Source organism: Oncorhynchus masou, chromosome 12 (genome assembly GCF_036934945.1).
Source record: "Oncorhynchus masou masou isolate Uvic2021 chromosome 12, UVic_Omas_1.1, whole genome shotgun sequence".
NCBI lineage: Eukaryota > Metazoa > Chordata > Actinopteri > Salmoniformes > Salmonidae > Oncorhynchus > Oncorhynchus masou.
Genome location: NC_088223.1, coordinates 17,380,548 through 17,397,083, shown reverse-complemented (window position 1 = coordinate 17,397,083; position 16,536 = coordinate 17,380,548). Strand labels below are relative to the sequence as shown.

The window sequence follows — 16,536 nt, the reverse complement described above, 5'->3', positions numbered from 1 at the left end:
GAGTCATAATCATCCCAGCAATCAAGTATTAATAAAGAGATTATCTGCCAATGGCATCAGTGACACGATGACATAACCACTAGAAACTCTTGGAAGACAATGGAATTAAATTAAATAAAAAATATTTTTTGTTAAGTCTCTTGTACTTTTAACAATGAATAAGCTTTTTTAATTTCATTCTGTAGTCTTCCAAGAGTGTCTGAATCTCCTCTCTCCTTTAGCTTGCTCCTAAATTCATGCACGTTGGTTGGAGAGCAAGGTAGCGACAGTGATCCCTTCCATTCTCACCACAACCATTATAGGATTATAATGGCACTTTGACCTTCTGAGCGTCATAATGTTGGATAGAAGTCATTGTTGTATACAGTGATTAGGAATTTGAAGTAGTTAACCGGAGTCAATATACTCTTAGAAAAAAAAGGTACTATCCAGAGACTAAAAGGGTTCTTCAAATGTCTCGATTGGAGAACCCTTTGAAGAACCCTTTTTGGTTCCATCTAGAACCCTTTCCACAGAGGGTTCTACATGGAATAGAAAAGGGTTCTCATATGGGGACAGCTGAAGAATCCTTTTGGAACCCTTTGTTCCAAGAGTGTTCTATAGGATCTTCCTCTGTGTCTCCATTCTACATAAGATGCATCTGCGATAGATGCACCTGACTCCTATCCCTGCTTTAGTACTGGGTTACAGAGAATGGAAATTGAGAATACAAATATTGTACTACTTATGGAGAGAGAGAGAGAGAGAGAGAGAGAGAGAGAGAGAGAGAGAGAGAGAGAGAGAAATAGAGTGAGAGAGGAAGAGAGAGAGAAATAGAGTGAGAGAGGAAGAGAGAGAGAGTGAGAGAGGAAGAGAGAGAGAGAAATAGAATGAGTGAGAGAGAGAGAGAAATAGAGAGAGAGAGGAAGAGAGAGAGAAATAGAGTGATAGAGGAAGAGAGAGAAATAGAGTGAGAGAGGAAGAGAGAGAGAGAAATAGAGTGAGAGAGGAAGAGAGAGAGAAATAGAGTGAGAGAGGAAGAGAGAGAGAAATAGAGTGAGAGAGGAAGAGAGAGAGAAATAGAGTGAGAGAGGAAGAGAGAGAGTGGAGGTACTGTGAGGAGAAGATGGAAAAAGAAAGGAGAAACAGAAAGGAAAACAACAGAGGGTCAAAGAGAAGAGAGTGAACATCGAGAACCTGAATGAGAAGGAGAGAGACAGAAAGAAAAACAACAGAGGGTCAAAGAGAAGAGAGTGAACATCGAGAACCTGAATGAGAAGGAGAGAGACAGAAAGAAAAACAACAGAGGGTCAAAGGGGAGAGAGGGAACATCGAGAAACTGAATGAGAATGAGAGAGACAGAAAGGAAAACAACAGAGGGTCAAAGGGAAGAGAGGGAACATCGAGAAACTGAATGAGAATGAGAGAGACAGAAAGGAAAACAACAGAGGGTCAAAGGGAAGAGAGTGAACATCGAGAAACTGAATGAGAGTGAGAAAGACAGAAAGGGAGAGTCAGCACAGGGACCCCTTGTCTCATTCTGGTGAAATATGGCCTACAGCCTTAGCAGGGACATCACTCCAGACACTCGACAATTACCCTGTGTGGCTGGGCTCCCCTGGCATCGTCCCCACCGGCCCCGGTGGCTGTATGCTCAAACCAGTGTCCTCTGGGACACCATGGTATTTTCACTAATAGAGTCTGGAACCAAGCAGTGCTTACGCCCGGAGCACTTGAGCACCCTGTCATTCTCCCTCTCTCCCTCTCTCTCTCTCCATCTCTGTCTCTTTGTCTTGTCACCATCTCTTTCCATTTCTTTCTTTGATGAACTCTCTCTCTATCTCACCTTTACCATTCCCTCTCTCACTCTTTTGTTATTTACTCTTGTATTATTTACTCTCTCGTTGTCTATGTATTTTCTCCCCCCTTTCTCTCTCCCTCTATATCTCTCTTTATCCCCCTTTCTCTCTCCCTTTCTCTCTATCTCTCTTTATCCCCCATTTCTCTCTCCCTTTATATCTCTCTTTCTCTTGTGTTCGCTCTTTTCATTATGTTTTCATGTATCTTCTCACTCTTTTTCTCTCTCTCACCATCCTGACCCAGTCACAGCGCGATTCCATTGTTGATTTCCTGCTATCATATGATGTTATAAAGAATCACACAGGTTGTTCCAGTTATTCTCTGTGATGAGTGATTGATTATGCGTTAATGTGTGTGTGTATGTGTCCAATATATTAGTTCAATTTGATTCAATTTAGTGGATCCAAAGTAGAGGAGAGACCTATCTGACCAGAGACTGATTCTTCCTGATCCGCAGCCACAGAGAGCAGCGTTTCAAATTGGGTAACATCATTCAATTGCTGAAATTGTTCTAATTTGCTAAATATCTGCAGTTTTGCCATACAACTATTCTCAACGGAACCATGGATATCTGCTCGTCAAACATCTCATTCCAAAATCATGGGCATTAATATGGAGTCGGTCCCCCCTTTGCAGCTATAAATGCCTCCACTCTTCTGGGAAAGCTTTCCACTGTGTTGGAACATTGCTGCGGGGACTTGCATCCATTCAGCCACAAGGACATTAGAGAGGTTGGGTACTGATGTTGGTCGATTAAGCCTGGCTCACAGTCAGCGTTCCAATTCATCCCAAAGGTGTTCGATGAGTTTGAGGTCAGGGCTCTGTGCAGGCCAGTCAAGTTCTTCCACAATGATTTCGACAAACTATTTCTGTATGGACCTCGCTTTGTGCATGGTGGCATTGTCATGCTGAAACAGGAAAGGGCCTTCCCGAAACTGTTGCCACAAAGTTGGAAGCACAGAATCGTCTAGAATGTCATTGCATGCTGTAGCGTTAAGATTTCCCTTCACTGCAACTACGGAGCCTAGCCCGAACCATCAAAAACAGCCCCACACCGTTATCCTCCTCCACCAAACTTTACATTTGGCACTATGCATTGGGGCAGGTAGCGTTTTCCTGGCATCCGCCAAACCCAGATTCGTCCGTCGGACTGCCAGATGGTGAAGCGTGATTCATCACTCCAGAGAACGCATTTCCACTGCTGCAGAGTCCAATGGCGGCAAGCTTTACACCACTCCAGATGATGCTTGGCATTGCGCATGGTAATATTAGGCTTGTGTGCAGCTGCTCGGCCATGGAAACCCATTTCACGAAGCTCCCGATTAACAGTTCTTGTGCTGACGTCGCTTCCAGATGCAATTTGGAACTCGGTAGTGAGTGTTGCAACCGAGGACAGACAATTTTTATTCGCTACATCCTATGACGGTGCCACATCAAAAGTCACTAAGCTCTTCAGTAAGGCCATTCTACTGCCAATGTTTGTCTGTGGACAATGTATGGCTGTGTGCTCCATTTCATACACCAGTCAGTAACGGGTGTGGCTGAATTAGCCAGATCCACTCATTTGAAGGGATGTCCACATACCTTTGTATATATAGTGTATTATTATACTAGAACAGTAAAGACTCTGATGGCACAATGTGATGGAGCTGTTTCCCTTGTGCTGTTTATGAAATCAATACCCATAAACACGTGTGGGAAAACCACTAGTTCCTCTGTGTTATAAAGTAATCAATGCTATCCATTCTTTTCAAATGCCACTTGTGTCTCAGCTCGGGAACTGTAAATACAATATCCATTATTTTCAAATGCCAGTTGTGTCTCAGCCCAGGTACTGTAAATACAATACAATACCATTGTATTAGATATTACCAATCAATCAAGAGACACTGCTTTAAAACAGCTATAAACTCGGTGGTTCGAGCCCTACATGCTGATTGGCCGAAAGCCGTGGTATATCAGACCGTATATACGGGTACGACAAAACATTTATTTTTACTCTTCTAATTACGTTGGTAACCAGTTTATAACAGCAACAAGGCACCTCTGGGGTTTGTGGTATATGGCCAAAATATCACGGCTAAGGGCTTTATCCAGGAATTGCGCATTGCATTGTTGTAAGAACAGCCCTTAGCTGTGGTATATTGGCCACAGAGGGTAGTGTGTACGGCCCAGTACATCACTGGGGCTAAGCTGCTACCTGCCGTCCAGGACCTCTACACAAGGCTGTGTCAGAGGAAGGCCCTAAAAATTGTCAAAGACTCCAGCCACCCCAGTCATAGGCTATTCTCTATGCTATCGCATGGCAAGCGGTACCGGAGCGCCAAGTCTAGGATTACTTTAGATATTGACCCCATAACAAATGTGAGATGGAATGTGCTTGGCAGATACAATGGCTAGATACAGTACTGTATTAAAACCCAATCTAGTCCTTGCAAATGTAATGGTTTTAATATGTATTCTTCAGTGATTTGGCAAAAAAAAACTCACCCCTGCTTTCTAAAACATTTAATTCCCTCTTTAAATTAATGACAATACACCACCCAGCATCACAGTGATTTCAACCAATCAGAAAACTCACCACGCTGACTTTGAAGGCATAGAGGAGGTCAAAGGGCAGGGCGGCGACCAGGTCAATGATGAACCACGTGGTCATGTAGTGGATGCAGATCAACCGCGCACTGAAAATCACTTGACCAGACTTACTCACGTACGTGGTACGGAAACTGAACACAATGTCTGGGAGGAAAAGAGGGAGAGAGAGCGAGATAGAGGGAGGGAGAGAGAGAGATAGAGAGATAGAGAGATAGGGAGGGAGGGAGGGAGGGAGGGAGGAGGGAGGGAGGGAGGGAGGGAGGGAGTGGTGGGTGTAAAGTTACACATCCATGATTTGCTATCAGATAATGTAATAAGTACTGTTTTGGATTCTCTATCCATTTTGAGGTTGGTTAGCACGTTAGTTTGAACACACTGATTGGAGACACCTCGTTAGTGAGGATATGTTTCACCTGAGCTGGCCCAACTGGCATTTAAGACCTGCAGTGTATCAGGAAGAGGCAGCGTTGGGAGAGCTACACTTTAGTTAGCCAAAAATACATCTGAGTGTTATTTGTTTTGATTCATATTCGTTTTACTCCCTATCCTAAAATCGGTGTGAGTTGATTTCCTTTAGTTTTTCCTCTGATGCAAATGTTTTGGGCTTTAAGAAGCACTTATCGGTTACTTTCCAACTTTCATGGGTGTCTTTCAACCAATTATGAACCCCTTTCTGTTTTGTCTTTGTTGTCGAAGTTACTTTTTATTAGTTCCCTTTTTCTGTGAGCGGTGACATTTTGAGTTTGTCCTTCGGGATCGTAACAGTACACACAAATACACTATCAGTGTAACTGAGGTTACTGAGCTGCTGGACAACAAACTATACACACTGTCCCTAACCTTAACCCTTTCCCTGACCCTAACACTGTCCCTAACCAAAGCCTAACCTTAGCCCTAACCCTAACCCAACCATAAGCCTAACCCCATGCCACGTAACCCCCTCCCATACACACATATGACCCTCCCTTATACCTATAATAAAGAGTATCTCCACAGCGATGTCGCTGACTGTAGTGCTCCTGGTGAGGTCATCGTCTCCGATGAAGCAGACGTTGTAGGGCACTGTCACGGCAACGTAGAAGGTGGCCAGCAGGATCAGCCAATCCCAACCCGCCTTGAAGGTGCTGAAGTGAAGCAAGATGAACTTGGACTTCTTGGCGTCCGCCACCTTGTACTCTGGCAGAGCAGGGGGGTCCCCAAACACATTCTGATTGGACGAAAGGAGAGGGGAAAAACATTCTGATTGGAGGAAAGTAGAAGGGAACACATTCTGATTGGATGAAAGTAGAGGGGAACATATTCTGATTGGGTGAAAGTAGAGGGGAACACATTTTGATTGAATGAAAGGAGATGGAAGTACATAATACATTTGGGATCCAAAGAAAACTGCCTGAGTAAAGTATATGCTTGATGGCGAGTTAGGGTTGTTATAAAAAACATGTTTATTAATCAAAGGAGATAGGAAGAATATCTAAAAGACAGATCTTTAAAAAGGAAATCTGCAGTTCAAACAAAAATAGAGTGGTCAACCCGCTAATGTTTTGGTTAACAGCTAAGGGATGGGGCTGGAGAAATGTTACTATTCATAGACAGATCTATGGATACCAGGACTGACCATGCATCAGATCAAAATGACAGTTTGAACCATTTTTCGAAGCTACACATAGTCCATTTTACAGACAATGGAATGAAACAAGCTTATATTTGGGGTTCTAATGTGATACATGGTACCACAGTTGAACTAAGCACATGAGGGATTTATAAGTTATATTCTTCAATAATCAAGAGCTATACGGAATACAATTTATTCAAAAGTCAAAAAATTGATGTAGAAATTACAGACTAGATGTTCAAGAGTCTCATGGCTTGGGGGTAGAAGCTGTTTAGAAGCCTCATGGATCTAGACTTGGCGCTCCGGTACCCCTTGCCATGTGGTTGCAGAGAGAACAGTCTATGACTAGGGTGGCTGGAGTCTTTGACAAATTTTAGAGCCTTCCTCTGACACCGCCTGGTATTGAGGTCCTGGATGGCAGGAAGCTTGGCCCCAGTGATGAATTGGGTCGTATGCATCACCAACAAACTAACATGGTCCAAGCACACCAAGACAATCGTGAAGAGGGCTCGACAAAACCTATTTGCCCTCAGATTTGGCATGGGTCCTGAGGTCCTCAAAAGGTTCTACAGCTGCACCATCGAGAGCAACTTGACTGGTTGCATCACTGCCTCGTATGGCAACTGCTCGGCCTCCGACCGCAAGGCAGTGATGCAACCAGTCAAGTTGCTCTCGATGGTGCAGCTGTAGAACCTTTTGAGGACCTCAGGACCCATGCCAAATCTGAGGGCAAATAGGTTTTGTCGAGCCCTCTTCACGATTGTCTTGGTGTGCTTGGACCATGTTAGTTTGTTGGTGATGTGGACACCAAGGAACTTGAAGCTCTCAACCTGCTCCACTGCAGCCCCGTCGATGAGAATGGGGGCGTGCTCTGTCCTCTTTTCCTGTAGTCCACAATCATCTCCTTGTCTTGACCACGTTGAGGGGGAGGTTGTTGTCCTGGCACCACACGGCCAGGTCTCTGACCTCCTCCCTATAGGCTGTCTCGTCATTGTCGGTGATCAGGCGTACCATTGTTGTGTCATCGGCAAACCTCATGATGGTGTTGGAGTCGTGCTTGGCCGTGCAGTCATGAGTGAACAGGGAGTACAGAAGGGGACTGAGCACGCACCCCTGAGGGGCCCCCGTGTTGAGGATCAGAGTGACGGATGTGTTGCTGCCTACCCTTACCATCTGGGGGAGGCCCATCAGGAAGTCCAGGATCCAGTTGCAGAGGGGGGTGTTTAGTCCCAGGGTCCATAGCTATTTATGAGCTTTGAGGTCACTATGGTGGTGAACGCTGAGCTGTAGTCAATGAACAGCATTCTCACATAGGTGTTCCTTTTGTCCAGGTGGGAAAGGGCAGTGTGGATTGCAATAGAGATTTCTCACATCAAGGGTGTTGATGTGAGCCATGACCAGCCTTTCAAAGCACTTCATGGCTACAGACGTGAGCGCTATGGGTTGGTAGTCATTTAGGCAGGTTACCTTAGTGTTCTTGGGCACAGGAGCTATGGTGGTCTGCTTAAAATATGTTGGTATTACAGACTCGGACAGGGAGAGGTTGAAAATGTCAGTGAAGATACATGCCAGTTGATCAGCGCATGCTCGCAGTTCACGTCCTGGTAATCCATCTGGCCCTGCGGCCTTGTGAACGTTGACCTGTTTGAAGGTCTTACTCACATCAGCTGCAGAGAGTGTGATCACACAGTCTGCATGAACATCTGGTGCTCTCATGCATGTTTCAGTGTTATTTGCCTCGAAGCGAGCATAGAAGTAGTTTAGCTCATCTGGTAGGCTTGTGTCACTGGGCAGCTCTTGGCTGTGCTTCTCTTTGTAGTCTGTAATGGTTTGCAAGCCCTGACACATCCGACGAGTGTCATAACCGGCATAATATGATTCGTTCATAATCCTGTATTGACGCTTTTCCTGTTTGATGATTTGTCGGAGGGGATAGCGGGATTTATTCTAAGCTTCCCGCTCCTCCATGGCTTCTGGTTGGGGTATGTACATATGGTTACTGTGGGGACGACGTCATCGATGCATTTATTGATGCAGCCAATGACTGATGTGGTGTACTCCTCAATGCCATCGGAGGAATCCCGGAACATATTCCAGTCTGTGCTAGCAAAACAGTCCTGTAGCTTAGTATCTGCTTTATCTGACCCCTTTTTTACTGATCGAGTCACTAGTGATTCCTGCTTTAATTTTTGTTTGGAACAGGAATCAGGAGGATAGAATTATGGTCAGATTTGCAAAATGGAGGGCGAGGGAGAGCTTTGTATGCAGCTCTGTGTGTGGAGTAAAGGTGTTCCAGAGTTCTTTTCACTCTGGTTGCACATTTAACATGCTGATAGAAATTGGTTAAGACAGATTTAAGTTCTCCATTAAAGTCCCCTGCCACTAGGAGCGCCCCCTCTGGGTGATAATTTTCCTGTTTGCTTATTGTGGAATACAGCTCATTGAGTGCGGTCTTAGTGTCAGCTTCAGCCTGTGGTGGTATGTAGACAGCTACGAAAAATACAGATGAAAACTCTATAGGTAGATAGTGTGGTCTACAGCTTGTCATGAGATACGATACCTCATGCAAGCAAAACTTAGAGACTTCCTTTGATATCGTGCACCAGCTGTTGTTTACAAAAATACATTACGCCCCTTGTCTTACCAGACCGCGCTGTTCTATCCTGCCAGTACAACGTATAACCAGCCAGCTGTATGTTGATAATGTCGTCGTTCAGTCACGACTCCGTGAAGCATAAGATATTACAGTTTTGAATGTTCCATTGGTAGTTTAATCTTCCGTGTAGGTCATCGATTTTATTTTCCAAAGGTTGCACGTTTCCTAGCAGAATGGAAGGAAGTGGGGGTTTATTTGATCGCCTACGAATTCTCACAAGGCAGCCCCATGGCCCCTTTTTCTCTACCTTCTCTTCACGCAAATTACGGGGATCTGGGCCTGTTTACGGGAAAGCAGTATATCATTCACGTCGGACTCATTAAAGTACAAAAAGGATTTTGCTAGTTCGTGGTGAGTAATTGCTATTCTGATGTCCAGTTCTGATGTTTTCGGTCATAAGAGATAGTAGCAGCAACATTATGTACAAAATAAGTTGCAAAATAAGTTACAAACAATGTAAAGAAACAAACAAAAAATACAATCGGTTAGGGACACGTTAAACGTCAGCCTTCTTCTCCGGCTCCATCTGAATGTTGGTTGTTAGGGTGTGTAGTGTTTATGGTGTGTAGTGTTGATTGTTAGGGTGTGTAGTGTTTGTTGTTAGGCTGTGTAGTGTTGGTTGTTATGGTGTGTTGTGTTGGTTGTTATCGTGTGTGGTGTTGGTTGTTATGGTGTGTTGTGTTGGTTGTTACGGTGTGTAGTGTTGGTTGTTAGGGTGTGTTGTGTTGTTTGTTAGGGTGTGTAGTGTTGTTTGTTAGGGTGTGTAGTGTTGGTTGTTAGGGTGTGTAGTGTTGGTTGTTAGGGTGTGTAGTGTTGGTTGTTAGGGTGTGTAGTGTTGGTTGTTAGGGTGTGTAGTGTTGGTTGTTAGGGTGTGTAGTGTTGGTTGTTACGGTGTGTTGTGTTGGTTGTTAGGGTGTGTAGTGTTGGTTGTTAAGATGTAGTGTTGGTTGTTAGGGTGTGTAGTGTTTTAGGGTGTGTAGTGTTGGTTGTTAAGATGTAGTGTTGGTTGTTAGGGTGTGTCTTACCTTGTTGAGTTTGATCTTGCTCTTCTTCCTCTTCTTGTTGTCTTTGCTGTGGAGGTGACCAGAGATGTGGTAGAGTACAGTACTGCTCCGCAGACGAGTCGAACTGAACGAAGAGCCAGTTTTCAGACCCCCTTGTTGGCGCTCTGCAAACACAAAAACATGTACAGACGCAGGCATGCACACAGACAGACTGTATTACTATACAATCAAACTACATGGTCCTCTGGAAAAGCTTATAGAAAAATTAAGAGAAAAAATTGAGGGGAAAAGAATGATGTTTGGATGAAATGCTTAATATCAACACTAGTTACAGTGACAATTAATATGTAACCCATCAGCGCTCACAGTCTCACATCACAATAAGACATTCATCATCTTCTCAAAATTCAAATTTCTAAGTTATTCCAAACCTCTAATTTCCAAGTTTTTAAGGTTAAGTTTAAGCATGACCTCCAAATTCTTAAAGGTAAGTCATTAACTCTGAATGGTTAAGAAAAGGCATCAACTCTGAATGGTTAAGGTATTAACTCTGAATGGTTAAGGTATTAACTCTGAATGGTTAAGGAATTAACTCTGAATGGTTAAGGTATTAACTCTGAATGGTTAAGGTAAGGAATTAACTCTGAATGGTTAAGGTAAGGCATTAACTCTGAATGGTTAAGGTAAGGCATTAACTCTGAATGGTTAAGGCATTAACTCTGAATGGTTAAGGTCTTAACTCTGAATGGTTAAGGTATTAACTCTGAATGGTTAAGGCATTAACTCTAAATGGTTAAGGCATTAACTCTGAATGGTTAAGGCATTAACTCTGAATGGTTAAGGCATTAACTCTGAATGGTTAAGGAATTAACTCTGAATGGTTAAGGAATTAACTCTGAATGGTTAAGGAATTAACTCTGAATGGTTAAGGAATTAACTATGAATGGTTAAGGTAAGGAATTAACTCTGAATGGTTAAGGTAAGGCATTAACTCTGAATGGTTAAGGTAAGGCATTAACTCTGAATGGTTAAGGTAAGGCATTAACTCTGAATGGTTAAGGTAAGGCATTAACTCTGAATGGTTAAGGTAAGGCATTAACTCTGAATGGTTAAGGCATTAACTCTGAATGGTTAAGGCATTAACTCTGAATGGTTAAGGCATTAACTCTGAATGGTTAAGGCATTAACTCTGAATGGTTAAGGCATTAACTCTGAATGGTTAAGGCATTAACTCTGAATGGTTAAGGAATTAACTCTGAATGGTTAAGGAATTAACTCTGAATGGTTAAGGAATTAACTCTGAATGGTTAAGGCATTAACTCTGAATGGTTAAGGTATTAACTCTGAATGGTTAAGTTAAGGAATTAACTCTGAATGGTTAAGGTAAGGAATTAACTCTGAATGGTTAAGGTATTAACTCTGAATGGTTAAGGTATTAACTCTGAATGGTTAAGGAAAGGAATTAACTCTGAATGGTTAAGGTATTAACTCTGAATGATTAAGTTAAGGCATTAACACTGAATGGTTAAGGAAAGGAATTAACTCTGAATGGTTAAGTTAAGGAATTAACTCTGAATGGTTAAGGTAAGGCATTAACTCTGAATGGTTAAGGTAAGGCATTAACTCTGAATGGTTAAGGTATTAACTCTGAATGGTTAAGGTATTAACTCTGAATGGTTAAGGTATTAACTCTGAATGGTTAAGGTCTTAACTCTGAATGGTTAAGGTATTAACTCTGAATGGTTAAGGTATTAACTCTGAATGGTTAAGGTAAGGCATTAACTCTGAATGGTTAAGGCATTAACTCTGAATGGTTAAGGCATTAACTCTGAATGGTTAAGGCATTAACTCTGAATGGTTAAGGCATTAACTCTGAATGGTTAAGGAATTAACTCTGAATGGTTAAGGAATTAACTCTGAATGGTTAAGGAATTAACTCTGAATGGTTAAGGAATTAACTCTGAATGGTTAAGGTATTAACTCTGAATGGTTAAGGTCTTAACTCTGAATGGTTAAGGTCTTAACTCTGAATGGTTAAGGTATTAACTCTGAATGGTTAAGGTATTAACTCTGAATGGTTAAGTTAAGGTATTAACTCTGAATGGTTAAGGAAAGGAATTAACTCTGAATGGTTAAGGTATTAACTCTGAATGGTTAAGTTAAGGCATTAACACTGAATGGTTAAGGAAAGGAATTAACTCTGAATGGTTAAGTTAAGGAATTAACTCTGAATGGTTAAGGTAAGGCATTAACTCTGAATGGTTAAGGTAAGGCATTAACTCTGAATGGTTAAGGTATTAACTCTGAATGGTTAAGGTATTAACTCTGAATGGTTAAGGTATTAACTCTGAATGGTTAAGGTATTAACTCTGAATGGTTAAGGCATTAACTCTGAATGGTTAAGGAATTAACTCTGAATGGTTAAGGTATTAACTCTGAATGGTTAAGGTATTAACTCTGAATGGTTAAGGTATTAACTCTGAATGGTTAAGGCATTAACTCTGAATGGTTAAGGCATTAACTCTGAATGGTTAAGGAAATGAATTAACTCTGAATGGTTAAGGCATTAACTCTGAATGGTTAAGTTAAGGCATTAACTCTGAATGGTTAAGGAAAGGAATTAATTCTGAATGGTTAAGGTATTAACTCTGAATGGTTAAGGTAAGGCATTAACTCTACTCTGAATGGTTAAGGTAAGGAATTAACTCTACTCTGAATGGTTAAGGTAAGGTATTAACTCTGAATGGTTAAGGTATTAACTCTGAATGGTTAAGGCATTAACTCTGAATGGTTAAGTTAAGGCATTAACTCTGAATGGTTAAGGAAAGGAATTAACTCTGAATGGTTAAGGTATTAACTCTGAATGGTTAAGGTATTAACTCTGAATGGTTAAGGTATTAACTCTGAATGGTTAAGGTATTAACTCTGAATGGTTAAGGTATTAACTCTGAATGGTTAAGGCATTAACTCTGAATGGTTAAGGTATTAACTCTGAATGGTTAAGGTATTAACTCTGAATGGTTAAGGTATTAACTCTGAATGGTTAAGGTATTAACTCTGAATGGTTAAGGTATTAACTCTGAATGGTTAAGGCATTAACTCTGAATGGTTAAGGAATTAACTCTGAATGGTTAAGGTATTAACTCTGAATGGTTAAGGTATTAACTCTGAATGGTTAAGGCATTAACTCTGAATGGTTAAGGTATTAACTCTGAATTGTTAAGGAAAGGTATTAACTCTGAATGGTTAAGTTAAGGCATTAACACTGAATGGTTAAGGAAAGGAATTAACTCTGAATGGTTAAGTTAAGGCATTAACTCTGAATGGTTAAGGTAAGGCATTAACTCTGAATGGTTAAGGTATTAACTCTGAATGGTTAAGGTATTAACTCTGAATGGTTAAGGTATTAACTCTGAATGGTTAAGGTATTAACTCTGAATGGTTAAGGTCTTAACTCTGAATGGTTAAGGTCTTAACTCTGAATGGTTAAGGTCTTAACTCTGAATGGTTAAGGTATTAACTCTGAATGGTTAAGGTATTAACTCTGAATGGTTAAGGTATTAACTCTGAATGGTTAAGGCATTAACTCTGAATGGTTAAGGCATTAACTCTGAATGGTTAAGGAAATGAATTAACTCTGAATGGTTAAGGCATTAACTCTGAATGGTTAAGTTAAGGCATTAACTCTGAATGGTTAAGGAAAGGAATTAATTCTGAATGGTTAAGGTATTAACTCTGAATGGTTAAGGCATTAACTCTGAATGGTTAAGGTAAGGAATTAACTCTACTCTGAATGGTTAAGGTAAGGAATTAACTCTACTCTGAATGGTTAAGGTAAGGTATTAACTCTGAATGGTTAAGGTAAGGTATTAACTCTGAATGGTTAAGGTATTAACTCTGAATGGTTAAGGCATTAACTCTGAATGGTTAAGTTAAGGCATTAACTCTGAATGGTTAAGGAAAGGAATTAACTCTGAATGGTTAAGGTATTAACTCTGAATGGTTAAGGCATTAACTCTGAATGGTTAAGGAAAGGAATTAACTCTGAATGGTTAAGGTATTAACTCTGAATGGTTAAGGAATTAACTCTGAATGGTTAAGGCATTAACTCTGAATGGTTAAGGAAAGGAATTAACTCTGAATGGTTAAGGCATTAACTCTGAATGGTTAAGTTAAGGCATTAACTCTGAATGGTTAAGGAAAGGAATTAACTCTGAATGGTTAAGGCATTAACTCTGAATGGTTAAGTTAAGGCATTAACTCTGAATGGTTAAGTTAAGGCATTAACTCTGAATGGTTAAGTTAAGGCATTAACTCTGAATGGTTAAGGTAAGGCATTAACTCTGAATGGTTAAGGTAAGGCATTAACTCTGAATGGTTAAGGTAAGGCATTAACTCTGAATGGTTACGGCATTAACTCTGAATGGTTCATGCATTAACTCTGAATGGTTACGGCATTAACTCTGAATGGTTACGGCATTAACTCTGAATGGTTAAGGCATTAACTCTGAATGGTTAAGTTAAGGCATTAACTCTGAATGGTTAAGGTAAATTTTAAGGTTTGGGATAGGCTTAAAACAGAAATATCAAAAACAACTTTCTATCTCTGGATTCAAACTTGAAGACGGATGCTTACGTCCATCAGTGATTGCCATCCACAACACCCTTGCAAAACTGAAACCTATTTGAAGGTAACAGCGCTCACTGTTGCACCTAGTGGCTGGTTTCCACATCATCTCACGACGTCCTCAGACATGGATAGACGTTGAATACTGACTTGTATCACGGGTGACCTGGCTGGTGTAACAGAAGGGGTCATTTACATATCACAGAAACGTTTAGACGTTTTCCTGAATTTAAAGAAAAAAGTCATCATGGCCCCGTTTCTACTTTTCAGCTCAACCTATTGGTCCTCAATGACAAAGTGGGAGTCTCTATATAAAACTGTTTTGAATAATATATATATTTTTAAATTGTCTTATTCTACTGTGGTGGGATTGGTAAGGCCTACTGATTTGTTATAGAGGACGCGAAGTTGGGGCTAGGCATGACTGTGTGAATGTGTAAGTGTGTGAGTGCGTGCGTGTGTACATGTGTGTGTTTGTGCCTGTGTGTTTGTCTCTGATAGAGGACAGAGGTATTAACAATATGCATTTTACTGCTAGAGGAGAAGAAGACGCCTGTGTTGCTCTGGGGATATATCAGTAATATCTGGTCCTTCCCCCAGAACCAAGGTGATAACTGCTTCTGAGTGTCTGTGTCTAGGGGCAACTTTACCCTGCTTATCATGTGTATAATGTGTGTGTGTGTGTGTGTGTGGACCCCAGACGAGGCGAACAGACAGAACTCATCCATAAAGCCCGGGAGCCTTGGGGGACGGAATACGGTAATACCACAGAGACAGAGATACACTTATTTTCTGATCTAATGAATTTCCCCTCACTTTACAACCAGGGAGGTCAGACAGCGGGGGAGAGGAGGAGGAGGTATGGAGAGTTAAAGGGAAAGACCGAGATAAAGTGAGAGATAGGTAGGATAAAGAAAGAGAGATATGGGAAGAGGAGAAGGGGGACAGAGAGGTAGGTAGGGAGAGATGGGGGAGGGAGGGACAGAGAGGTAGGTAGGGAGAGATGGGGGAGGGAGGGACAAAGAGGTGGGTATGGAGAGATGTGGAGGGAGGGAGGGAGGGACAAAGGTGGGTAGGGAGGGAGGGAGGGAGGGAGGGATGGGGAGGTAGGGGGGACAGAGAGAGAGAGAGAGAGAGAGAGAGAGAGAGAGAGAGAGAGAGAGAGAGAGAGCGAAGTAATTAAGAGAGGGAAATTGGAAGAGACTAAGGTAGAGAGAAAGCAAGAGAAAGAGAGAGGGGGAGAGAGACAAATTAAAATGGAGCAAATGTGGGAAGGAGGGAGGGAGAGAGGGAGATGGGAGAAAGGGACAGAGGGAGAGAGGGAATGAGGGGTTGTGGACGACAGAGAGATTGGGTTCCCCTGTCCAATCTGCCTGAAGGCTAGACCAAGTGTGAAATAACTGGGTTATCAGTGTGTGTGTGTGTGTGTGTGTGTGTGTGTGTGTGTGTGTGTGTGTGTGTGTGTGTGTGTGTGTGTGTGTGTGTGTGTGTGTGTGTGTGTGTGTGTGTGTGTGTGTGTGTGTGTGTGTTCGAGTAAGTGTATGTGTGTGCATGTATGTCTGTGTGCGTGTATGTCTGTGTGCGTGTATGTCTGTGTGCGTGCGCAGGCAGATCGCTCAAGATTGACTTCGAAATTGGATGTCTGTCCATGTCCTGAGGATGTCTAGAACAGCATTAAGAGACCTGCCCAGCATTATCCAATGAGGTTGCAGGGTGGGCCCAACGGCTCAGTGGACACAGCAGAGAGAGAGAGCAATGACGTGGTGCACATCTCTATAGATATGTGTCGTAGTACGTACATTTTTGGGGGGCTCGTGAATGCTACTTTGTAACTACTAAAAAGCTAAAAAGTATGCAAAAGTACCGGAGAATCTCCTTAACATCAAAATGTGACGTTTGGAGAAACGGAACGATGCTGAGCAGGAGTCAACCCAGGGTGTCATATACACTTCGAAATTCGACGTTTGAAGATACGTGGATAAACGTCAGAATCTGAAATCAAATTGGTCAAACCGTGAGATCTTGTTGAGCGAGTGTTAAGATGGGTTTCCCCTGCATGGACTGAAATGACCTGTGCATTGCTTTAGCAATACAGACAGAAACACACCCTTCTGCAGAGTTGTATTTGCTGTTATCTCAGTACAGATGCTGATAACCTTTCAAATGCAAATGTTTGAGATTACAATGCAGATTTAATGTAGAA

General features: G+C 41.9%; 1 protein-coding gene across 1 annotated transcript in view; it reads right to left on the bottom strand.

Annotated features, from left to right (window-relative positions):
- LOC135549619 (potassium voltage-gated channel subfamily H member 8-like) overlaps positions 1-16,536 on the bottom strand; it is a 132,337-nt gene that overhangs the window by 75,986 nt on the left and 39,815 nt on the right. Inside the window, 3 exon segments of the mRNA XM_064979745.1 lie at positions 4,421-4,578; positions 5,407-5,641; positions 9,728-9,868. Coding sequence (XP_064835817.1) covers positions 4,421-4,578; positions 5,407-5,641; positions 9,728-9,868 — 534 coding nt within the window.